General features: G+C 54.0%; 1 protein-coding gene across 1 annotated transcript in view; it reads right to left on the bottom strand.

Annotated features, from left to right (window-relative positions):
- Positions 1 to 24,674, bottom strand: part of ADGRD1 (adhesion G protein-coupled receptor D1) — a 139,301-nt gene that overhangs the window by 31,728 nt on the left and 82,899 nt on the right. Inside the window, exons 14-15 of the mRNA XM_007455454.1 lie at positions 19,457 to 19,530; positions 15,456 to 15,579 (exon numbers count right to left, since the gene is read on the bottom strand). Of these exons, the coding sequence (XP_007455516.1) occupies positions 15,456 to 15,579; positions 19,457 to 19,530 (198 nt within the window). The remainder of the gene's footprint in view (positions 1 to 15,455; positions 15,580 to 19,456; positions 19,531 to 24,674) is intronic.

Below are 24,674 nucleotides of genomic sequence, written 5' to 3'. Positions count from 1 at the left end.
TGTAGGGAATACCAGAGTTTATGGGCATCACAGACCGTCAACCGTTCTTGGAAACTAAGGTGCACCTCTGCAGAACTCACCTAACTGAAATTAACTTAAATAATCAATGGAAATGGGAGCAAATGAAGGATAGCAACACGTCAGTATCCAAGAGCTAGCCTGGCCCCCGTGACACCTTCACCCCATTGCCACTGGGACGTCCCGTTCCTAGTCTGGCCCTGAGCCCAGGTTCTCCGCATGAGTCCTCGCACCCCGAAGTCTCAGCTCTACCCGTCCCTGTTCATCGCTGTACTGCCCAAACATCTCACAGCCCCGCAGTGGGACGCGTCCCACTCTGATACTACTGTCCCATTTCACGGGAGAGTCTTCCTACTCCCAGAGAGATGGCGAGCTCTCTAAGGACAGAGATCACGTTCCTGAAACTTCCACCGTCGCATCAACCACAGCTCTGAGAACAGCAGGGTACTACTGAGAATGATGGTTTTCCACAGGTATTTGCTGAAGGTTTTAGGGTAGAAACAGCCCTCAAGTCTACTCCCCTGACTCCCCCAGTGATTCACCATAAAAGACGTATTTAATCTACATCACTGTTCGCATACCTCTTAGAGAGATAATAAAAGTTTAGCTCCTCCGCTCACAGAGCTGCAGGGAGCTTCCAGGAGGCTCACGTGAGAGTTCACTGCACAAGGTAGAAACGTCCAGGCGTGAGGGCTGCACCTGGCAGCCACACTGGCTGAAATCGTTCCCTGTTTTCTGCACACACACTCGGCCTAGAGCTTCTGATAAATGGGAGTCCAGCCCTAGCCTCAGACCCACACCTACCCAACTCTGTACCATATGCCTTCCAACCCCACCATCAGTCAACGCCACCATCAACCAACCCTATTATCAACCAATCTCACCATCAACCAACCCTATTATCAACCAATCTCACCATCAACCAACCCTATTATCAACCAATCTCACCATCAACCAACCCTATTATCAACCAATCTCACCATCAACCAACCCTATTATCAACCAATCTCACCATCAACCAACCCTATTATCAACCAATCTCACCATCAACCAACCCTATTATCAACCAATCTCACCATCAACCAACCCTATTATCAACCAATCTCACCATCAACCAACCCTATTATCAACCAATCTCACCATCAACCAACCCTATTATCAACCAATCTCACCATCAACCAACCCTATTATCAACCAATCTCACCATCAACCAACCCTATTATCAACCAGTGTCACCATCAACCAACCCTATTATCAACCAATCTCACCATCAACCAACCCCACCAATCAACCAACTCTTCGTCACAACTTTCACCAAACCCAACCAAAGCCAGCCTCAAGCCAGCCTCAAGCACGATAGGGAACACTTAAAAAAGGAGATATGGTCCCTCCCTTGCTAACATCCTGGCCAGCCCGTCTTGAAATGGTTATACAGAACATAAGGCAAGCTAGATTGGAAGGTCGTATTTTCCATGGCACTTGAATTATAAAGTGAGGCCGTAAGGTAAAAATGAGAGGGGATCAAAAGGACCCTTGAAATCCCCTCAGATACCCCATAATCTGGAGCCCCACAGCCTGCGCAGGTAACCTCACATATCCTTCTGTGCGGTGGTCTGAATAGCACTGAGGCAGAGACCAAAGGAGGAACCAGCAGAAACTTGCCTGCAGACGTCGGGGTCTTCAGACCTTTCTGGTTTAAAACAGCTGTCAAACCTACAGAGCAGAATGGTGTGTGTGTTGGTGGGGGACAAACTGAGAGACCCTGATTGCCTGAAGGGTTTACTTCCCTGTCTTTTTATATAAGAGCTTTATAACTTTAACACACGTTCAGCCCATTGGGTTGTCAGTGTATTAAGTGAACTTGCATCCTGTGTTAAACGTGGCTCCCCTGTAACCTGCAAACAGCCTGTGCCTTGTGAAGTTGGACGGGAGGGGGTGTGGGCTTCACACAGGCCCCGACACACGGCAGGAAGTGCACAGAGAGGACAGCAGAGGGTCTCCTGGGCTGGAAGCGGCACGCTGTCTAAGTGGTGAGGTCCACGGAGACAAGAGTTGACGGTCCTGCTCGTGTCGGGGTCCCCGGCATCTAACAGAGGACTGGCAAACTCCAGATGCTCTAGAGATGAACCAAAGATCAGAATGCCTGTCTGGGGCAGTGGAGCACTCACAGAAGAGTGGATGGTTAAGGGGGGAAGAACGGAGCTGCCTTTATTGGGCACCTGCTGCATGCAGGCGCTGAACCCGCAGAGCAGCCTGTGGGCATCCTGGTTATCACGATGAGGAAAAGTGACTGCCCAACACTGCACAGCTGGCAAGACAGTGCTGACCCCAGAAGGCCTGGGCCCCCATCTGCATCAAGCATGTATTAAGCGCCCACTGTGTGCCAAGCCTGGGGCTTGCACTGCAGTGGGGAAAGCAGGTCATGAGCAAAGGCATAAACGGATAAACACATGAGGGAAGAAATAAGGATGCTAGTTCTGAGACTGACCAGGCTGGGATGGACACAGAGGCCGTGGTGGAGGTGATCGGTGGGGGACGGGGAGGGGGGCCCAGACCTGAGAGTCATCCTGGGTCCCCCCTCTCCCCTCAGAGCCCACGCTCACCCAGCCCTGTCGGTCCCTCAGCTGACAAGTGGCCACACATCCCTCTTTCTCCCCAGTTTCCAGAGCCCCTGCCTTAACCTCCTCTACCCCCTGGACCCCCCACTGCTCCCCACTTCAGCCAGTCGCCACCCAGCACACATGGCTCCCAGCTGACCCGCCTCCTGGGCACCCCCGCACCTAGAATGAAATCCACATCCTTCCCAGGGTCTCCAAGGCCCCCGAGGGATCAGCCCCGCCTGCACCTCTGCCTCCACCACCTTAGTCACTCCGTCAGGAGGGTCCACGCCTCTGGAAAGATTCAGCAGAGGGGACTGAACATAGCAAGTAGGTGTAAAAGTGTGGGAAACCCTGAAAAAGGAGATGATGGTGAGGGTCCCCAGAGAACAGCCACAGCAAGAGCCTCTGCCCTTGTAGGGTGGGAAGGACAATGGGAAGGGGTGATGTGAGCAGAGCTGGGGCCACTGGCAGAGCTGGAAACACAACAGGCCTGTCCCATGAGCTGAGGAGGGGGCACGGCAGCAGCAGGGGCCACGGAGGTGACACGGGCAGTGACAGGAGCATCTGAGCAAGAGCAGAGGTGTAGCACTTCGTGCCTGGCTCTCATTGGCTGGACATGGCAGGAAACCAGTTGTCAAGGGAACCTGCGGCCGAGCAGAGTGAAGGACAAGTGGGGACACATCTGAGAGCGTGCAGCCCACTCGCTGGATCAGCCCGGGCGCGGATGCTCTCAGCCCCTTGCTGCCCCTGGACCCTATGTTCCATTTCCTCTGCTTCTGCCACCCAACCCCCAGCTCTTCACCAGGCCGGCTCCTTCCCGCCTTGGGTCTCCCCTCCTGCTGGGATCCAGGTGGAGCTTGCCCTCCCCCCTGGGGCGGCTGAGCCACAGCACCTTCCTTCAGCCCTGGACAGGAGGGGCGTGCAGCCCCTGGGCAGCCGGGGGTGTGGTGACAGTCCCTGGGCTTAACAAGCTGCAGGTTCTGCCGGCCACACCCGCTGTGCTGAGTCCAGACTGCAGGTGGATCTCGCATTCCAGTGGTGGAAATAAGCCCACAGCCCCAAGGACAGGCAGAGATGAGCTTCTGTCCAAACTTCATCTGTACCAGACCGTCGCGCCTGGTCTGGTACCCACAGCCCTGCAGTGGTGCACTGGGTGGGATCTCTCCCCGTGGGATGCATGAGGACTTGGCTCCTGTGCCTTTCATCGGGTGGGATCTCTCCCCGCGGGATGCATGAGGACTTGGCTCTTGTGTCTTTCAAAAGATGTCAGTGACTTGCCTTCCTCGGGCTAGTTACCTCATCAAAGGAGTCAGCGGGGGCGAGGACGGAGCCCCTTCACCCCCTTGTTACCCAGACCAGGCTCCTGGGGATGCCTCACCATCTCCCCTCAGCCACACAGCTTGTGTACTGGTCTGGGGCCGGCTAGGAAAACAGTAACCGCTTTAGCCTCTCAAAGATTTGGAAATTTAATTCAGGGCAGTGTTCACAAAGGGGAGAGGGGAACAGAGATGCCACAGGGATGGTGGTGCGACCCAGGCGTTAATTACTCACAGCAGGAAGCCACCTGCTCTGGCCCATAGTCACCTGGGGAAGCCAGGGCCATGGGCTGCAGGAGCTGCCCAGCAGGAGGCTGCCAAGAGACAAGGCCAGGAAAGCCGCCTGAGGCTCGCGAGAGAGGGTGGGCGTGGGGCCTCACCGCCCTCCCCTCCCATCTCCTACCAGAGCCCCAAGGGGCAGGGACCTGGGAAGCCAGCCAGCAGCTGTCAGCCCTGCGATGCAGAGCCCAGCGGGGGAAGGGGTGCATCTGAGAACAAAGGCCCAGGACCTAGACAAGACTGGGGTCCTGGGGAACGGATCTCTCCTGCGTCCAGCCCTGGGCAGCCCAGCCGAGGGAGCCGAGGAACCGCCGGCCCTGACCCCGGGGCTGCCAGCCCCCAAGACACTAACTGGAAGCTGTGTGACCTCCAGCTTTATACACGGGGGTGGGACGGGGGTAACTCAACACTGAGACTGCAAAGCACGCACAGCCTCTGTTGGGGGAGGCACGTGGACCCAAGACACCAGTCACCCCAACACTCTCTGCATGGAGGCAGGGCTGGAGCACCCCCTCCCCATAAACGGTGGCTTCGAGCATCTGTGAAAAGTTAAAGCCTCGCGCTGCTTGACCCAGCACGTCCCCTGTCACAGTGAAGGGAAGGGCGTCTGCACACAGATACTTATTGTCTCTGCAGCAGCCAGACTGTCGCCACCTGATGTTGATCCGCAGAGAAATCACGGGGTGGGCGGGGGGAGGTACGCAGTGGTGAAAATGAATGCGGTAGGTCCGCGTAGACAGATGGAACAGTCACCAGGATGCACCGATACGTCTTTCAAAAGCGCACAACAGTCTTTACCGCATGCAGCCCTGTGCCGAAGGAACAGCGGGTGACACGGAGACTGTCTCTGCGGTGACAGAGCCGCCGCCACTCCGGGCAGGGCCCTGGGAGACCCGGGATGGGGGCGCCGGCGTGCTCAACCCTACCTTCTGTGTTGTTGCACTTTTCCCACGTGGTGTAGCATCTTTACAGCAAACACACCCCAAGGAATTGGCCCTGGCTTCACCTCAGTCTGGCAAGGAGCCCTTGGGCTCCTGTGGGGCTCCCCACCCCCTGACACAGGGGGCGGCACCTTATCAAAGATGGTTCCCCTTTGCCCCTTTTTCCACCACCATGCGGAGATCCATGATGCTTATGACAAAAAATGTGGAATCTACCCGATCTGGGTCATAACACACTTCAATCCCCAACTCAGTCCTCCAGCCCAGAGCTGACCACCCTGAAGCACCGTGGAGCCCTTGGCCCCCCTGCCCTAGCCTCTATCTCTCTCTCCTGTCTCCCCCACTCTGGCGGGCTGCGCATCAGTCTTTGGATCCTTGGCATGGAGACGCCCCAGCTCCACCCTGGCTCATTCCCGGCATCCTTGCTCCTGGCCACCATGCTCACACCTCAACCCCACGGAGGGAGCTCTCGAGCCTGAGGGCAACCCTGAGAGAGGACCCCTCGGGGACCCCGCTATCAGCTTCCCCTGCAGCTCAAGCCCCATCACAGCTCCAGAGCAGATGCGTCAGAAGATTCTAGGAGAAACGAAGCGGTGGCTGCTTTGCCCCTGGAGTAGCAGCCGGGGTCTCGGTGGAGGACTCTGGGGGATGATGAAATTTGCCAGCTGGTGGTGGGGAGTCCTGACCCCACAGAGAGGCACCGTTCCCAGGACAGCAGGGCCGGGCCCATGGCCAAGCTGACATCCCCACAGCACCAGGCTGCTGTCTCCTGCACCCTAATGTCTGCTCCTACCTCCTCGGCCTGTTTCCACCAGTCCCAGGTGGTCGCATGCCTGCATGCCTGGGGTTCTAGCGGGGAGAGAGGGGATGGCAGGCAGTGGCCCAGCCCCAGAGCTCAGCCAACATGCCCACCCCAGAGAGGCAGCAAGGCAAGGACTCAGGGAAAGGGCCCTAGGAAGCCCTGGAGGGAGACAGGAGGGAGAGAGATGGGAGGGGCAGGGGAGGGGGGAGACAGGAGGGAGAGAGATGGGAGGGGGCAGGGGAGAGAGAGAGATGGGAGGGGCAGGGGAGGTAGGAGGGGGGAAGGGAGGCACGCTCTGCACCTCTCCAGTGCCCCGCTCAGCACCGTCCCAGGCTCCCTGGAGAGGCTGGTGAGATTCACTCCGTGGATATGGGTGGTGGGGGATCAGAAGAGGAAGCTCCTGGTCCGAACAAAGCCTGAAAGGGCTTGGCTGGTGAATCAGCAGAAGGGAGAGAGCGGGTGTGCAAGGCAGAGCCCAGAGGACCGTCCAGGACCCAGCGGGAGCCTGTCTGCTACCCTTTCCTACATAACTGCAGGGACCAGGGAACAGGAGTGATGAAGGGGTCTTTCTGGGTCTGCAAGAGGAAGGCACTCAGGACCGGCCCCTCCATGTGCAGATGCACAAGGTGAGGCATTACATCCTGGGGAGGGGGGCGGGAATAAAGGCAAAACAGGAGACTTTTCAGCTCCCTCCTCCCACAGGACCCCCGTCAACAAGGAGACGGTAGTCCTGGCTCTGCACCTAGAGACTCGGGACCCTGCCGTCCTTCGGAAGAATGAAAGAAGCGCCAGAGACACCGGGGGAGTTCTGATGCTGCCTGCGGGAGGTCTGTGGTCCCCAGGCTCAGCCCCGCTCCATGCCAGTCCCCTCCCTACTCCTCTCTGATGAGGCTCCTCGGCTGCCAGGACATCCCAGGCGGGCGCTGATGCTGACATCACCGTGGCCTCGGTCAGGCCGAGTGCCTGGGCCTGGGTGCTCCAAGCTCAGTACTTGGGCTGGGAGGTGTCTGACCCACCCCCCAGCTCCACGAGGAGGGGGGTCCTCACCCACGTCACAGGCAGGGAAGCCAACGCTCAGAGCGGGCCCTTGCTCAAGGTCATGCGGTGTGTTGGGGGAGGGACCGAGTGGCTAGCTGACCGGGAAGCAGAGTGGGGCCACTGCTGGCCACACCCCAGTGATGGGGACACAGCCACACACAGGAGGTGCTCATCAGAAGCTGCCTAAGTGACATGCACGCTTGGAGATCCTGGAGGAAAGAACCTGCTTCCCGATGGTGAATCAAGCCCTCGCCAGCGCCGGACTAAACGCTGGCCTGGCCTGTCTGCGATACGCCCACCAGGACCACAAATACAGCTCAGAGCGGGGGCATTTCACCAGCCCCAGGGCCGCCTTGTAATTAGGCTCCTGCGCCCCTCCCTGGCAGCCAGAGTCTGAGGGTGTGGCAGCCACCGGTGGGTCCTCTAACCATCAGCCCAGACTGGACATGGGCCCTGAGAGATGGAGGAGGGGCTCCTATGAAGGCACCCTTCCCAGCCCCGCACTGCAGCTCCAGCCTCAGGAAGGCGTGGTGTGCCCCAGCCGTGCCCTTCCTTTCCCACCAGCGGCTAGATTTAGAAATGCCCAGAAGAGCCTGGAGTTTGCTTCAGGACACGGACCCCTCTGAGTCAGAGACCACAAACGCCAGTGCCTCCCGAGAGGCAGCTTATGTAAATTCAGGAGGCCAGCCGGGAGCGTGCATACATACTAGACAAGTGAAACTATTCTTCCAGAAAGAGGCATCTTTATCTTCCTTTCTTTTCCAACAACAGCTCCTCTTAGTGTGTATGTCACTTTCCCAGCGGAGAAAAGAACAAGAAGCATTTTACTGTCTTCCTAAAAGCAGAATAATGAGAACATGATGATGAATGGCCCCTAGGGTGAGGGAGGTGATAGGGAGTGGTGGGGACTGTGGAGAACTGCAGTGCACACCCCCACCTGCAGGGAGCAGGGCTGCTCCTCCAGGAGTGGAAGCTCTGTGTGGCCAGATCTTCTTTTTAAGAAAACCAGAAATCCAAAATTTTAGATAATATCTCTGAGCTTTGAAATGTTGACAAATGGCAAAATGGCCACCATTTAAAAAAGTCTACAAATAACAAATGCTGGAGAGGGTGTGGAGAAAAAGGAACCCTCGTACACTGTTGGTGGGAATGTAAATTGATGCAGCCACTATGGAGAACAGTATGGAGGGTCCTGATAAAACTAAAAATAGAATTACCATACGACCCAGCAATCCCACTACTGGGCATATATCTGGAGAAGACTGTAATTTGAAAAGATACGTGCACCCCAGTGTTCATTGCAGCACTGTTTATAATGGCCAGGACAAGTCAGACAGAGAAAGATAAATACCATGTGATATCACTCATATGTGGAATCTGGAATATTATACAAATGAACTTGTTTATGAAACAGAAACAGAGACATAGAGAACAGACTTGTGGTTGCTAAGGGGGAGGGGGTGGGGGAGGGATGGAGTGGGAGGTTGGGATTAGCGGATGCAAACTATTATATCTCGAATGGATAAACAACAAGGTCCCACTGTAGAGCACAGGGAACTATATTTAATAGCCTGTGATAAACCGTAATGGAAAAGAATGTGAATCACTCTGCTGTATAGCAGAAATTAACACAACGCTGTAAAATGTTATTTTGTCCAATAAAATAAATTTAAAAAAATTAAATATTGACTAAAGGGCTAACTGAAACATGTCCACCGGCCAAAGTCAGCCTGCAGACCACAGACTGTGACTCTGTCTCAGGAAACAGTTCCTTCCCTGTGGCTGCCAGGCCCCCGGCCCCAGGCTCCCTGACTGATGGGAAGGTGAAGGGGCCCCCGTGGTCGGTCCAGCCTTCCCAGGTGCACCTGTCCTGGCACACTGCTCCTGCTGCCTCCCAGGACAGACGTCCAGGCCCAGGCTGCTGTCAAGGAGCCCTTGAGGGAGCCAGGGGGCAGCCCTGATACTGCCTGCTCTGACTTCCCTTCCTACCTATAAATCCCACTCATAAGGCAGCGCTGCGGTGACTGCTGCTTCAACAAGAAAGCCGGGGTGATACCTGCCCGCCCCCTGCCCCGGATCCTGCCTGGAGCAGCCCTCCAGAGCAGCCAGGCAGCGGGAGCCTCTGTTCATCGGTGCCTGGCGGCCGCCGCTGATCAATCCTCACAGATGAGCGAGGTTCTAGCGCCCGCCGGCCTCCTCTTGTGCACCTTTGGTCCCTGTGCCTGGAAGTCAGGGTTACTGACTAAACCCACATGCACTGGGCTTTCGGGCATCCGGGGGGAGCGCTCCTGCATTTCTCCAAGCTGCTCTCCCTTGTGGAACTGACTACCTCATGCACACACTCGTTCAGCCGGCCGCTGCCGCACGCCAGACACTGGGCACCGGGAAGGAGCCACGGGCAGTGTGTTCTCAGACCTCAGCAACGGTCTCCCCAAGCTGCGAAGTGTATTCTTCTCTCATCTGGGGTCATTCCACACAAATGCATTACCGGGGGCGTAACACACAGGCCGGGGGGCTCGGTCCAGCCTCTCCCCACCCTTGTTTGACTCACTCGGGGAGGCGGGGGTCCAAGGGCAGACCCCCGAGGCGGAAGCTGGGTGGGAGGGGAGCCAGGAGAGACGGGCAGGGAGAAGCCACGTGGGCTGGGAAGAGAGAGAGCCTGCCCCGGAGCCCAGGAAGGCGCGGGCTCAACGTCAGGGAGGCAAAGGCGTTCGTGCTGTTTTCATTAATTCTCCAAAAGCCCCACGGATCTGGCATCTACCTGTGATAACTGCCTTGTTGCTTTTTTTTAACGTTCATTTTTAGCACAGCTAATTTTAAAGCATTTTCAAATCGACCTTTCCTGGCGATGAGTAGATATGATTTGCTTCCATGAACACAGCCACTGACTGTGTCTAAATCTGGTGTTGCCACTGAGTGGTGGCAGGTCTGGAATCACAGATGCTCTGTGACCCCAGTCGTCCAGCTTCCTAGGCCGAGCCGCCTCCTCTGCCCGCCCCCCCCCCCCCCACCCACAGGAGTCACTGGGCCGAGAGAAGCCACTTGGTTAGTGGGTGTTAGTGTGTCCCCGCTGAGCTCCCAGGCTTACTCTTCCCCCCTGGTCCCACCCTCCACCTGGAAGCCCAAGGGAGCTTGGACTCCAACTCCAATCATGACCCTCCCCTGCTCTACATCCTTCCATCCCCCCCACCGACAGGCACAAGCACAACTTCCTGCTGTGTGTTTACCCCTCTGCCCACTCCCACTGCCCAGCAGGCCCACCCATGTCACAGGGGAAACTGGATTTAGTCCTCGGTGGGCAAAGGGTCCATCTCGGGGCGTGACCACCAGCCTGAGCTTTGCACAGGAGGGCACAGCTCAAGTCCGGACTCTGCCCCCAGGTGACCTTGGGGAAGTCCCCAAACCCTCATCTGCGAGGCCAGAAGGAGGGAAGAGACCCCAAAACGGTGCCTTTCCTGTGTTCACTGTCACCAGCAGGCACTCCGCTCTGTGACCCCCAGGACCACAGCCCACCTCCAGTGACCCCAGAGCTGCCACGCCTGCAGACAGAACACCCGCCCTCCTTCTGGCTCTCGGTCTGCCTGCGGCTCACTGCAGAGCAAGTCTTGTTTCCTGCGCGCCTGGAACTGCTCTGCCGAGAGGCAGTCTCACCATCTCCTCTGCATCTTACTTCCTGGAGGGCCATCTGTCCCACTCCCTCCCTTCAGACCCCCAACCGAGGTCCCATCACCTGCTACAGAGCACACGTTTGGAATCAGACTAACCCTAACTCGCCCTTCAGATCTGTAACAACCGGCCCAGCCACTTTCACGGGACGTGAACACAAGCTGGATCTGACTTCGACAGAGAAGGTGCCTGACTCTAGGGTCTAGTCAGAGAGAGGTCTGGGGCCAGCAGTGCCTGGGCACCGCCTGGGCCCTGTGAGCAGGGAACCACCCAGACCTGAGGAACCTAGATCAGCGTTTTCACAAGACCCGACGGTCCCTGAGCACGTGGGGCTCAGGCTGCTGGTCTGCGGACATCGGACTGGCCCAGGCCACGGATACAACTCTCACACGTGGCCTAGAAAGGATAACTAATGACACGTCTAAAAATCAAGAGATTTTGCACAAAACCCATCTCCAGCTTTTCTCAATCAAAGAGGGGGCAGCTCCAGTCCGCGTGCGCAGCGGCTGCCCCGTCAGCAGGGCAGGGGCTCTCTGTTCACCACACCCACACCCTCCACGATGGCCTCCACCCCCGTCGCTCCTGCGGCCTCTCGGCGCCCCCGGACATTTGGGTCTGAAGCTCCCTGGCACGTGTCCTGGGAGCTGCACCAGCCTCCTTGCCGTTCGTGCTCCGGCCTCACACCCACGGCTCCTCTGCCCGGACGCCCTTCCATCTGCGTCTGCATGGCTCCCCTGCAACCCCCTGGGGTCTCTACCCGTCGCCCCCCGCTCAGGAGGCCCTGCGGGGCCACCTCTGTCTTCCGGCCTGACCCTCCCACGTTTGCCCTCACAGGCCGTGTCTCCATCCGCACTCACGATCATGAGCACTGTATTTTTCCAGAATAACGCCTACAAAGCCTAGGGGTCACCTGGAACTCAACAATTCATTGATGAATGGATGAGAAACCACAGGCTGGGCCACCCCGCCCTCTGGGCTTCATTTTCTCCACTTGTCAAGGAGGGGGCTTGGTCACAGGACCACTCAGACCCTCCGGGCACCACTGACACAGGTTCTGCATGGTGGCAGGGCGGTGCCTTTGCCAGGGGCTAATGTGAGTGGCTGGACTCTCCCCTGTGACACCAGAAGGTTGCAGACTGAGCCACAAGGGCCGAGGCCCTTAGCAGGAGGAAGGAGAAGGGGACCTGGGTGGAGGACAGAGGCCGAGGGTGAGCCTCACAGAGGCCGTGCTTCTCATCTGCCAGGGCCTGATGTGCCAGGAGATATGAGTGGTGTCAGGACCCGTGGACTAGGATAAGCAAGGGTGGCAGAGGAAGCAACTGAGTGGACGGGCCAGGAGAGCGGGCGTCTCGTGCAGTCAGGGGAGCTGATGCTCGGGCCTCACGAACAGGGACTTACTCTCCCGACTTCAATGCACTCTGCTATGTTGTCATCTTATTTCATTTTTCTTTAAATCACTAGCAACGGCCCACCGCACTGATCTCCCCGGCTACCAACGGTTCACAACCCGGTGTCCGCCCCAACTTAGGATCAAAGAGCTGCAGGTCTACGAGAGAAAGGTGTTTTTTCCTGTTTTTTTTGGCTGCGTCGGGTCTTAGTTTCGGCACGCAGGATCTTTCGTTGCGGCGCACGGGCTTCTCTCTAGTTGTGGCGTGTGGGTTTTCTCTCTCTAGTTGTGGCGCGCGGGCTCCAGAGTGCGTGGGCTCTGTAGTTTGCAGCACGCGGTCTCTTTCACTGAGGTGCGCAAGATCAGTAGTTGTGGCGCACGGGCTTAGTTGCTCCGCGGCAGGTGGGATCTTAGTTCCCTGACCGGGGAGGGAGCCCGCATCCCCTGCATTGGAAGGCGATTCTTTACCACTGGACCGCAGGGAAGTCCCGAGAAAGGGTTTTGACCGAGCACGTGTGAAGGATGGCAACGAAAAGGGAGGAGGTGCCAGTCACTCAACTGCTCCCTAAAGGTCACACCTTTAAGAAAACGCTCCCACTGGGATTGTTTGGCGGGGGTCACACCTGCCTGGACAACAGGTGCGCTGGGCGGACAGGTGGGCTTGCACCCCTCAAGTCTACGACAGAACTGCCTGCTCTGAAACTGAAAGCTGATGCGTCAACGCCTGGGCTTCATTTCACGCGTCATCAGTTTTCCCAGGAGTAACCTAGCAACTCCTGGCGACTCTCCGTCTGATGGCGTTGCTGGGAAGTCTGCTCACCCCACCCTCGCTTGAAGCTTCATCACGAGCAGAGCAGAGGGGGTCACCTGTTCAGATCGACAGTGTTGCGTGTGTCCGTGCGGGGAGTTTGCGGGGTGGGGGGCGGACCAGCCCCCATGTCCTCCTAGGGGTCGCCAGGAGCTCCTCTCCAGAGTCTCCATAAGTAATCCACAGTCTGCTTGTAAAATCCATGATACGCTTCGCAGTGGAAAGATTGCCCTGCTCACCACCTTCCACGCGCGATACGCCAACCTGATCAGCCCTCCTGCCCTCTGCACTCGCTGTTCTCAGCCTGGAATATTCCTCTCCCAGGCCTTCTAGAGACAAGACTCTGCTGGCCATTCAAATGTCACTTCCTCGGGGACAACCCCCCCAACCACACTCCCCGAAGGCGTCCCCCCTCCCCACCTGCCGTCTCCTCCATCGCTCCCTCCAAGGTTCTTCCTACACTTACTGCTCTTTGAACTTACCGGTTTACCTGCTCATTTGTTTATGCTCTGTCTTTCCCACTAGGATATAGACTACTCCAAAGCAGAAACGCATGGTTTTTCTTGTTTACAAATGAACCTCTGGGCCTGGCAATACCCAATGATGGTGGATAAGGAACCAACCCTTAGGTAAACACTGCTTGCAGTCGAGTGATGGTGGATAAGGAACCAACCCTTAGGTAAACACTGCTTGCAGTCTGGGTGTTGCTATAAGAACCACACCTTCCCTAACAAAATTGATGCAATCACAGGCTCATCAAATCCTTCCTGACGCCCAGTGTGTGCAGTGCCTGGGCTACAACACTCAGGAGAACAGAGTCTGTTCATAAACAGACAGACCCTGCGAGTGGATGTACCCTGAGAGGGCGGGCCCGCGTGACGGGCGGCGGGTTTGCCAGAGCAGGTCATATAGCAACGGAGACTCAGTCTGCCGGGGCATCTCATTGCCCGTCAGCCGCCACCTCCCTTCCCTCAGGCACACGGGAGTGGGGAGGTAAGAGCATCCTCTTGACAAGTGGCCGGTGTGCCGAGTGGCTGGAGGACTCAGCTCCACTGACACAGGAGCAGAAAGCCCCTGCCCAGCTCCAGCCCCACTGCTTCAGGTGACAGCTCTGGCCCAGCATCACCACGGATCTTCAAAGCAGCCAGAAATTCAGAGTCGTAAAAAATCTTCAATCTCCAAAACCAGTGTGGGATGAAACCAAACTTGTCTCCAGGTGCCCGAGCCGCCCTGCATCTTAGGAGATCCTAGGAGAAGCCCCGTCGACTCCCTGCTCTCCCACCCCCACCAGGAAATTCAATTTTCTCCGTGGGCCTAAGAAGCCAAGGAAGTCATCACGCTCAGGTGTCAGGGACTGAGCATAGTTCAGAGGATCCTACCACGGGGCATCTGCATTTTTTTAAAGTTATTTATTTATTTTTGGCTGCATTGGGTGTTCGTTGCTGCATGCGGGCTTTCTCTAGTTGAGGTGAGCGGGGGCTACTCTTCGTTACGGTGCATGGGTTTCTCATTGCGGTGGCTTCTCTTATTGCGGAGCACGGGCTCTAGGCACTCAGGCTTCAGGAGTTGTGGCACACGGGCTCAGTAGTTGTGGCTCGAGGGCTCAGTAGTTGTGGCTCACGGGCTCTAGAGCGCAGGCCTCAGTAGTTGTGGCTCGTGGGCTTAGTTGCTCCGCGGCACGTGGGATCTTCCTGGGCCAGGGCTCGAACCCATGTCCCCTGCATTGGCTTTCCGGGGCCAGGGCTCGAACCCATGTCCCCTGCATTGGCAGGCGGGTTCTTAACCACTGCGCCACCAGGGAAGCCCCACATCTGCATTTTTAAAGATCACTGTCTTCTCTTACAAGCTATGCCTCCCTTGAACCACAGGAGTTAATCTCTAGTTCTCAGTGCTGACCAAGCCTAGTAGGCAAAAAAGATTAAATATTCTGAAGCAGAGAAACCCAACCAGGAGGGGCCTCTTCCATCCTTAACCTGAGGGTAGACGTCCTGGCCCTGTTTGGAGAGGAGGATGCAGGGGGTGGTCGGAAATCCCCTCCCCCACCTCAGGGCTCACTCCCTCTGGGGCTGGAAGTCAGGTCCCTCAGAAACAGGTCCAGGGTCCCGTCTGCAGCCCAGGGTCTCCTGTCTCACAGCAGAAATGCTCTGAGGACACGGTGTGGCCACCCTGGACATAGATGCAGCTGTATGCCACCACTGGTGACACTTTCTCTGGACATCCAGGCACACTGCTTATAGCCGAGGACCTCGCTCTGCTGGACACGCCCATGGCACAGGGAGGGTTTCACAGCTCAGTGACCAAAGACAGAAAACGCGGCTATGACCACCTCCTAGGTGACACGTGCATCCTCGAGAGGGACCCAGGGTCTGCATAGGTGCTGGCTGAGGAAACCTGGAGCACAAGAGCTTTTGCCAAAGAAGCGGAGCCTCGTGGATGTCCCCAACCACCGGGCCTCCCTACCCGCACAGGCTCCCATCTGCCCTGCTGTGGCAGAAGCCCCCGGCGCTGACGACGAAGACCTGCCACCCAGCCCCCACTGCAGGCTGACGGAGAGAAGGCACCTCTTCGCAGTCCAAGAGCCCCTCCCGCCTGGCGCTTACCTCCAGCGGGACCACCTGCATCAGGATGGCAAAGTTGGTGAGGTGTGTGCAGCGGCAGACAGAGTAGCTGAGGTTCCCTTCGGTGAGAGCGCAGCCCTGGTTTGACCAGATGCCTTCTCCGGAGCTGAGGACACAGGAGGAACCGTCAGTGGGAAGCAAAGCCCACCCTTGGCCCGTGGGCTGAGAAAGCGTTCTCACCACCAGGCTGAGGAGACTAGGGTGCTTCTGGTGTTGATCAGGCCCCACGAAACAAGCACCTCTTTCCTCCCGGGAGGGGAAAGCGGCATAACCACTTTGGCCCAATCACTTTGCAAAACACCTGGTCCAACATCCAATAAACATGGAGTGTCTACTGGCCATCTGTATGTCTTCTTTGGAGAAATGTCTATTTAGATTTTCTGACCACTTTTTGATTGGGTTGGTTTTGTTCTTGTTGTTGTTATTGAGTTGTATGGGCCCTTTGTATATTTTGGAAATTAAGCCCTCATCAGTTGCATCATTTGCAAATATTCTCTCCCATTCCGTAGGTTGTCTTTTCATTTTGTTTATGGTTTCCTTTGCTGGGCATATACCCAGACAAAACTATAATTCAGAAAGATCCATGCATCCCAATGTTCACAGCAGCACTGTTCACAATAGCCAAGACATGGAAGTAACCTAAGTGTCCATCAACAGATGAATGGATAAAGAAGATGTGGCACGTATATACAATGGAATATTACTCAGCCATAAAAAAGAATGAAATAATGCCATTTGCAGCAACATGGATGGACCTAGAGATTATCATGCTAAGCGAAGTTAAGTCAGAAAGACAGAGACCAATACCATATATCACTTATATGTGGAATCTAAAATACAACACAAATGAACATATCTATGAAACAGAAACAGACTCACAGACCTAGAGAACTGACTTGTGGTTGTCAAGGGGGAGGGGGGTTGGGGGAAGGATGGATTGGGAGTTTGGGATTAGTAGATGCAAGCTATTATATATAGAATGGATAAGCAACAAGGCCCTACTGTATAGCACAGGGAACTATATTCAATATCTTGTGACAAATCATAATGGAAAAGAATATGGAAAAGAATATATATATCTATAACTGAATCACTTTGCTGTACAGCAGAAATTAACGCAACACTGTAAATCAACTCTACCTCAATAAAATCTAGAAAGCGTGAAGTGTGCGGGTCCTGCAACCCAGCAATCCCACTTCTAGAGAATTCTGGGCTCTGTGCACAGGGATGCGTCTGGGGTATTTACTGAATGATGCGTGATACTAGAGAACATTTTAAAGTTACCTAATGTCCACCTCGGGGACCTGGATAAAATTTGGTAGGGTATATACATCAGTCAAAAGCAGCATGTATCCATATGGATAAAACACAGAAACTTAATATACAATGTTGAATGCATAATCATGATGCAAGGGCATGACACGAAAGAAGATCGTATATTTTCTATGAACATAGCCATAAATTATAGATAAATTATTGAGAAAACTCCCCACAGAGAGGGCAAGAGACCAGGATAAGATGTAAAAGTCTTTTACATATTTACTTTTTTATAATTTTTTAAAGGATAATGTTTTGACGCATTACTTGCTTTATTTCTTAAAGTATAAACCAAGACAAAAATGACTTGAAGCAAAAATGCACAAATGTTAACTGTGGTTCATTCTTGCGGTGAGAATATGAACGACTACAATTTTCTTCCCTGTATCTCTCTATATTTTCAAATTCGAAAAAAGGATGCTTAAATGGTTCTTCCCAGAAATTGCAACTTTGAGTAATCAGCAAAGACAAATCTTTGCTTCGGCCAAAGGCAGGAGCCCCTGGGGAAAGCTTTTATAAAGCTGAAGAAATTTAAAGGCTCTAGTTTCTCTTTGCTGTACATTCAGTTTTCACAGCAATGTCTGCCGTGGATGAGAAAGGTGGCCGTCCCAGAGGGGTGATGGATAAACACAGTCCTGCCGCGCTCCTGCGGTGTTCTGTGAACAAAGCACACGCTAGCGGCATCTTTATTTTCATCCCTGAGGCAGAGGGTGTTCCTGTGAGGATGCTGTGCGACTGTAGCTCTCGGTGAGCTTGGGCAGCGTGGAACCCGAGGGTGAGGTGGGAAGGGTCGTCTGGAGGAGGCTGAGGGGTGGCACTGAGCCTGAGGGCCGAGGTTTGGGGACAGCGGCTTCAGAGGTAGCGTTTGTGATGAGTGAGGTGGGGAGCATTTAGTAGAGACCAGAGAGCACAGCCAGCACCACTCGAACCTACCAGTTTTCAGGAGCAACCCCCTAGTAACGTCAGGATCAAAGGGCCTTAAAGACCGGCACGTCCTGCCCCACCCTGCCACCTGTTAGGGCTAACCTGTCTCCGGCCCTCGAGGAGAACCAGCGACACCGGCTGCTGGGCTGTATGTGACCTTTGTCCATGGAATGTATGAACGCCACACTTGAATTAGAGGGTGACCTGAGAAGTGGCAGGCACGAATTCGGGGAGCGTGGTCCTAGGATGGAACGTGTCCCCTCTGCTGGCGCCAAGAGTGACTGCGAATTAAAAACCGTGAAAGTCACATTTTCCCAAATGGAGCCACGAAGCCGTGATGATGTCTTCATTAACCAGGGGAGCTGAGTCCCATGTGGCATCACCTCTGTGTGCATGTAAAGATCCGCGTCCCAGGGAACCCGCGGAAACAAGAAGCCTGGTTCCCCGACTTGGGAGTAAATAAATCTGCCATGGCAGCCAGGTCAAGAGATACCAAATAACAGGAAAATACGTGTCTTACCCTGTGACCTAGGGAGTTGGCATCTGAGCAGAAAACTGTTCTTTCACATGCATAAATGGAATGTGTGTATATAAATACGAAAAAAATACTACATGTCATTGAAAAGAGATGTGGGCAGAACACAAAATAAGGATGGTGGAATGATGCAAGAAACATGGAACTAAACAACACCATATATTTCCCAAGAACATAAATATAAAACATGCATAAATTATCAAAAAATACACACAAAAATCTCCCCACTGTGGCTACTACAGGCAAGAGAAGAGATCAGGATAAGATCTAAAGGTCCAATGGGACATATGCTCTTCTTATAATGTTTTCTTTTTAAAAAGAATAATGTTTTGACATATTGCTTCTATCATTTGTTAAAGTGTAAGTCTAGGGAAAAAAAGTGACCCAGAATTCTAAGCTCAGTGAGAATATCTTTCAAAAATAAAAGTCTGCTGAACTTACTGCCAGCAGACTCACACTACAAGACAAGTTACAGGAATATACCAGACGGAAACTGTGATCTACACAAAGAAATGAAATAGCTGGAGATGGAAAAAAATGAAGGGAAATGTGCAGTTATTATTTTCTTAATTTGAATTGCTTTAGAGGATAACTAACTTTCTAAAGCAAAAATCCTAGCAATGTATTGTGCGTTTCTGGCATCTGTAAAGGTAAAATGTACAACAAGAATAGTGCAAAGGATGGGCAAGAAGAATTGTGAAAAGATTGTTGTAATGTCTCAGAATACATGTGTGGTGGTACAAAATATTATTGGAAGGTAGACACGGATGAATTAAAGATACATACTCTAAGCCCCAGGGCAACCACTAGAAAAAATTGAAAGGAAGTAAATACACCAGAAGTCAATAGGAGAGATAAAGTGGCACCAAAAATACACACAAATACACACTAGGGGGGTGGGAGAGGGAGGGCGGGCGGGAGACGCAATAGGGAGGAGATATGGGGATATATGTATATGTATAGCTGGTTCGCTTTGTTACACAGCAGAAACTAACACACCATTATAAAGCAATTATACTCCAATAAAGATGTTAAACAAATACACACAAAACTCCAACTGGAGTAAGAAAAAGAGAATATAAGAAGCAACAAAATAAAAGTAGATCATAACCTGGACAGGCGTGTGACCGAGCATGGACACCCTGGGCCCCCTCCCACCCCTCCTCTGCTCCCTTCTCTCCCCGGGGCCCTCCCACGCAGATAGTACCTGAAGTCCAGGAAGGCGCAATACAGGAAGATTCGGTTGCTCTCATTGGTAGCCTCGATGTACTGCCTTTGAGTCTGAAATGACAGAGGATGGACACGCCTCATGATCCAGCCGGAGAAGCCGAGCTGCTAAAACTGATGTGAGAGCCGCACCCTCACAGCCCACAACACCCCACGGGGTTGGCAATACACAAAGCCCTTTGACCTTCCATCGCAACCCTTGTGGTCGGAGGGGGTGGGTCACCCGGCCCCATCTCTCTCCCAGCTCTCCTTTGCCAGGGCTGCCGCCTCAGGGCCTTTGCACTTGCTGTGTCCTCCCTCTAGAAAGCTCTCCCCCAAGACAACGCCGTGGCTCCCTCACTCCCAGCCTTCTCCTCAGGAGACCCTGCCGGCTCACTCAAAACTATACCAACCTGCCCATTCCTCTTACCGCGTTTTTTCATAGCACTGATCTCCACGCAGCACATTATGTATTTACTTATTTGTCTGCTGTCTTCCTCTCTAGAGCATGCAAACAGCGAGCTATCTCGTTTACTGCTGTATCCCTGGTGCCTACCCTAGTGTCTGGCACACAGCAGGCGCTTACTAAATATTTATTGAACCAATGGACAAAAGAACGAATAAGTGAACACTTCCATCAATGACCCTGTTCCTAGGATTCTCGCTCGTCCCTGGGCTTTTCCTGGATGCCAGCTCAGGGCACCTGGCAGCAGCTGCTCTGCCCTCAACGAGATGCAGAGACTCATCCAGGAAACTTGCCAGGGAGCTTGGGAAGCCAGCAGCACCACAGGAAACTGGGATCAATGGTATCTAATCGACTCCCAATCAATAGTTCAAGAACCTCTTATTTGATGCCGCCGGACACCCAACCACCGGGCTGGGCTGCAGGAGAACGTGTGGGTCAGAAACCGATAGGGGCATCCTGTCTCTGATCACCCACTGGTTCAGGAGAGAGGGGCCTGGTACTCAGGGAGATGAGCTTACCTGAGCCTCAAACCCTATAAGGAAACTCAGGGAGCAACACAACCAAAGGCTCAAGAAAGTCCATGGGAAAAACCCTAAAAAGGTTAAGCCTCCCTTTTCCTCACCCCGTTTTTAGGCTGCGTCCGAGACGCCTGACCTCATCCACATGCCACCTGGGCCACCCCGGCTGGCACCCCAACCCACGTTCAATGCTGAGGACGGTTTTCAAAGAGTGGTCCTCACAGCAGCCTCAGCATCATCCCAGGCCATCCCTGGGTCCCAGCACAGAATCGGAAACTCTGGGGGTGAGGACGGCCTCTGGATTTTCACAAGTCCTTCAGGTGATGCACACGAACCTGAGAACCACTAAAAGCTAGACAGAGGCTGCCTATTCTGTCCCCTCCTCGTGTCTCAGCCTGCTGTGACCTTCATGCTCAGTCACAGACAGCCCTGTGGCTGCAGCCATTTAGAGCCACAGAAGGTCGTTAGCAGGGGAACTGCAGTGTGCGATGTGCAAACCCCACAAAATCGAAAATACACATAAGAACCTGCTGGTGACCCCTGCCCAGCCTCAGCGAGGCTTCCTTGGCCCCGGGCAGGACCAGACCCTCCAGGACACGGCTATGTGCCGTTTTTTCCCCTTTTTTTCTCCCTCTACCCCTATCCTGCCCCTCACCCTCCCCTCTCCCCACTGGTAACTGCTAGCTTGTTCTCTGTATCTGTGACTCTGTTTCTTTTTTGTTGTACTCACTAGTTTGTTGTATTTTTTAGATTCCATATATAAGTGACATCAGACAGTATGTGTCTTTCTCTGTCTGACTTATTTCACTTAGCATAATGCCCTCCAAGTCCATCCATGTTATTGCAAATGGCAAAATTTCATTCTTTTTTATGGCTGGGTAGTATTCCACTGTATATATGGGCCACATCTTCCTTATCCATTCATCTTTTGATGGATGCTTAGGTTGCTTCCAAACCTTGACGATTGTAAATAGTGCTGCTATGAACATTGGGGTGTACGTATCTTTTCAAATTAGTGTTTTTATTTTTGGTTTTTTTTCAGCTATAGACCCAGGAGTGGGATTGCTGGGTCGTATGGTAGCTCTGTTTTTAGTTTTTTAAGGAATCTCCATACTGTTTTCCACAGTGGCTGTATCAGTTTCCATTCCCGCCAACAGTGTAGGAGGGTTCCCTTTTCTCCACATGCTCATTTGTTATTTGTGTTCTTTTTGACGATAGCCATTCTGACGGGTGTGAGGTGATACCTCACTGTGGTTCTGATTTGCATTTTCCTGATGATTCGTGATGTTGAGCATCTTTTCATGTGCCTGTTGCCATCTGCATTTGCTCTTTGGAAAAATATCTTTTCAGTTTTTCTGCCCATTTTTAAATCAGGTTGTTTGTTTGTTTGATGTTGAGTTACATGAGCGGCTTCTGTAATATATGTTGGATGTTAACCCCTTATCGGTCGTATCATTTGCAAATATCTTTTCCCATTCAGTAGGTTGTCTTTTTGTTTTGTCACGGCTTCCTTTGCTGTGCAAAACCTTTTCAGTTTAACTAGGTCCCATTTGTTTAAACTACTGTGACGCTTGTGCAAAGTAATGAAATGTGATGGCAGCGGCACTAGAAGGGGGCAGCAGCCAGGCGCCCGCGTCATCAGAGGCCCGGAAGCTCCCCCAGGAAAAAGGGTCACCCCTCTTCTCATCGCCAGCCCTGCTCTGAGCGCAGGGAAGCACTTCCATGTGGGAGCGGCACAGAGGCCGAAGTCCTGACCCTCTGACTCTGGATCTAAATCACTCTTCAAGGGGAATTTAAAAATTAGGCACGACCCGCGAGCCAAGTGCCTGTGTGGTCGGCAGGGTGGAGGGCAGACCGGGGTCTGGGGCCAGGATCACACCCGAGATGGGAAACTCCTGCCTCTGTCTGGGTTCCTCCCGGCTCCGCGCCTGTGATGGAAAAAGCAGATCCCCTCCTTCCGTGTTTGAAGTTTGCAGCTGAAATGGAACAAAGGCTCTCAGCACGTCTCCAGGGAAGGAGTCCTAGACGGTTCCCAGGAACACCACTGGCTGGTGTGAACACACCGGCCACGCTGCCGCCAGAGAAGGGAGGGCGAGGCATCCAGGTCACGGCCCACTTTCCCAGAGGTGTGAGAGGCGCCGTCCGCCCATCAGCCTCCCGAGTGCCTGGGCGAGGGAGGAAAATGATCCCAGCCAGTCACCCCGGGGCCCAGGAGGTGGGGTGCCCCCACCAGGGTGGGGTGGGCGAGTAGCATCCCCCTTGAACCCCTCCTGGGTCCTGAGGCCGAGGACCCTGGGGGGCCCTGTGGTCCACAGGGAAGCCCTGACTCTTCACCAGACGTGTCCACCTAAGCACATCCCATGGGGAAGGGCTACACGGGCCCTGCGGAATCTCTCTTACGGGATCTGAGACTTCTGCCAACAACCATAAGGTCTTCCCATCTGGGGAGAAGCAAATGGGATTAATCGAGGATTCACTGTCTGCTGCCAGCATAGCAAGGGGTCTCCTTCTGAGAGACACACATCAGGAGAGGAGAAAAGCTACCCGACAACAGCCTGTGAATGTTCCTTGTTTAGAAATGTGCTTGCTTTTTAGGCCAGTATAATCGTCCCTCGGTAACTATGGGGGATTCGTTCCAGGAGCCCCGAGGATACCAAAGTCCACAGATGCTCAAGTGCTGTATAAAAAGTGGTGTAGTTTTTGCATATAACCTACACACATCCTCCTGTATACTCTAAATCATCTCTAGATTACATATAATACCTAATACAATGTAAATACTATGCAAACAGTTGTCAGTGCATATGGTAAATTGATATTTTGCTTTTTGGAAATTTCTGGAATTTTTTTCTGAATATTTTCTATCCAAGGTTAGTTGAATCTGTGGATGTGGTACGGAAGGTACGAAGGGCTGACTGTATATAGTTTAACTTATACATTGGTCGGAAAGGTACTTGCCTATCTTTGTCCCAAGCAAAACACAGATGTCTCCACAGCCCTTAGTTTTGACCCTTAGTAAAGCAACGGAAGGGGTCCAAGTGCCCCCCTCATAGCTGTGGGCACCCTCCTCTCCAGCCAGGCTCACCTCACAAGCCAGGGGCCAGGACTCTGCATGATTGAAACGTCCCACCTTTAGGGGAAGCAGGAATCACTAATGTTGAGTGGGGATGACGGGGGACACCGTTCATCCAGCCTCAGTCTCCTCTGGCATCTTGGGGTGCTTCTTTCTCCCACAGAATCACAGGCAGTCCCTCCTGAAGATGCTAAGACAGACTCCGGCATCTTAGCCTCTGGCAGGACAGGGGCAGGGCAGGGCCCCATGAAGGAGACACCTGAGAGTCACCTCTGGAAAGGGAGACCCGGGCAGCCTGCTGGGCTGAGCTGGCCCAAGTGCTGAGGGTGAAAGGTCAGACAGGGTGAGACGCTGAGACCTTTGACCTCACAGAGCAAGGGCTCCCAGGGGCTTTGCGGCTCCGTGCCCTCACCACTCCAGCACCATCTGTGCGGGACACAGTGGCACGGCCACCGGGTCCGGGGCAGAGACGCCCACCGAGGACCCATCCAGAGCCGGGAAACGCGGGGTCCACACGTGCGGGGAAACTCGGGTTTCCCCGCCTTCCCTGATCCTGCGGGGTGCTGGGCGCAGGGGTGGGTCTGGTGCCAGAAGGGAATTCAATTCTAAATGTGATCGCCCGTGGTTCCCCAGGCCTCTCTCCTCTGTTAAACCCCACGGCTCCAGTTTGAGAGGAACGGGGCCTGCAGATTCCTGACTTTTACGCTGATGGTTTATATTCGGTGTGTAAACCTGCCCGGCGGGTGAGGGAAACACGCAGAGAGGAAATTGCTCCGATGCTTCCAGCAAAAAGCAAAGAAAAAACACCTGTGAACTTACATGGGGATCTGGAATTAGAACAGCCGGCCTCAAAACTGAACAGAAAGTGTTTTCAAATCGTCCCCGTGGCCCAGGTAAGAGGAGTCAGGGAGGTCTCAGTGGAAAATGCGCTGACACGGGCTAGACTGGTCCCCAGGCCCATTCGTGCATCTGGCGTTTACAGCTGCGGCGTCTCAGAGCAGAGAGGCGGGTCCCAGGGAAGGCGGAGCGGGGAGCAGAAAACAGAAGCAGAGCAGAGAGGCGGGTCCCAGGGAAGGCGGAGCGGGGAGCAGAAAACAGAAGCAGAGCAGAGAGGCGGGTCCCAGGGAAGGCGGAGCGGGGAGCAGAAAACAGAAGCAGAGCA

The sequence above is a fragment of the Lipotes vexillifer genome, unplaced genomic scaffold (assembly GCF_000442215.2).
Source record: "Lipotes vexillifer unplaced genomic scaffold, Lipotes_vexillifer_v1.1 scaffold671, whole genome shotgun sequence".
NCBI lineage: Eukaryota > Metazoa > Chordata > Mammalia > Artiodactyla > Lipotidae > Lipotes > Lipotes vexillifer.
This window is presented reverse-complemented; position numbering and strand designations above follow the sequence as displayed.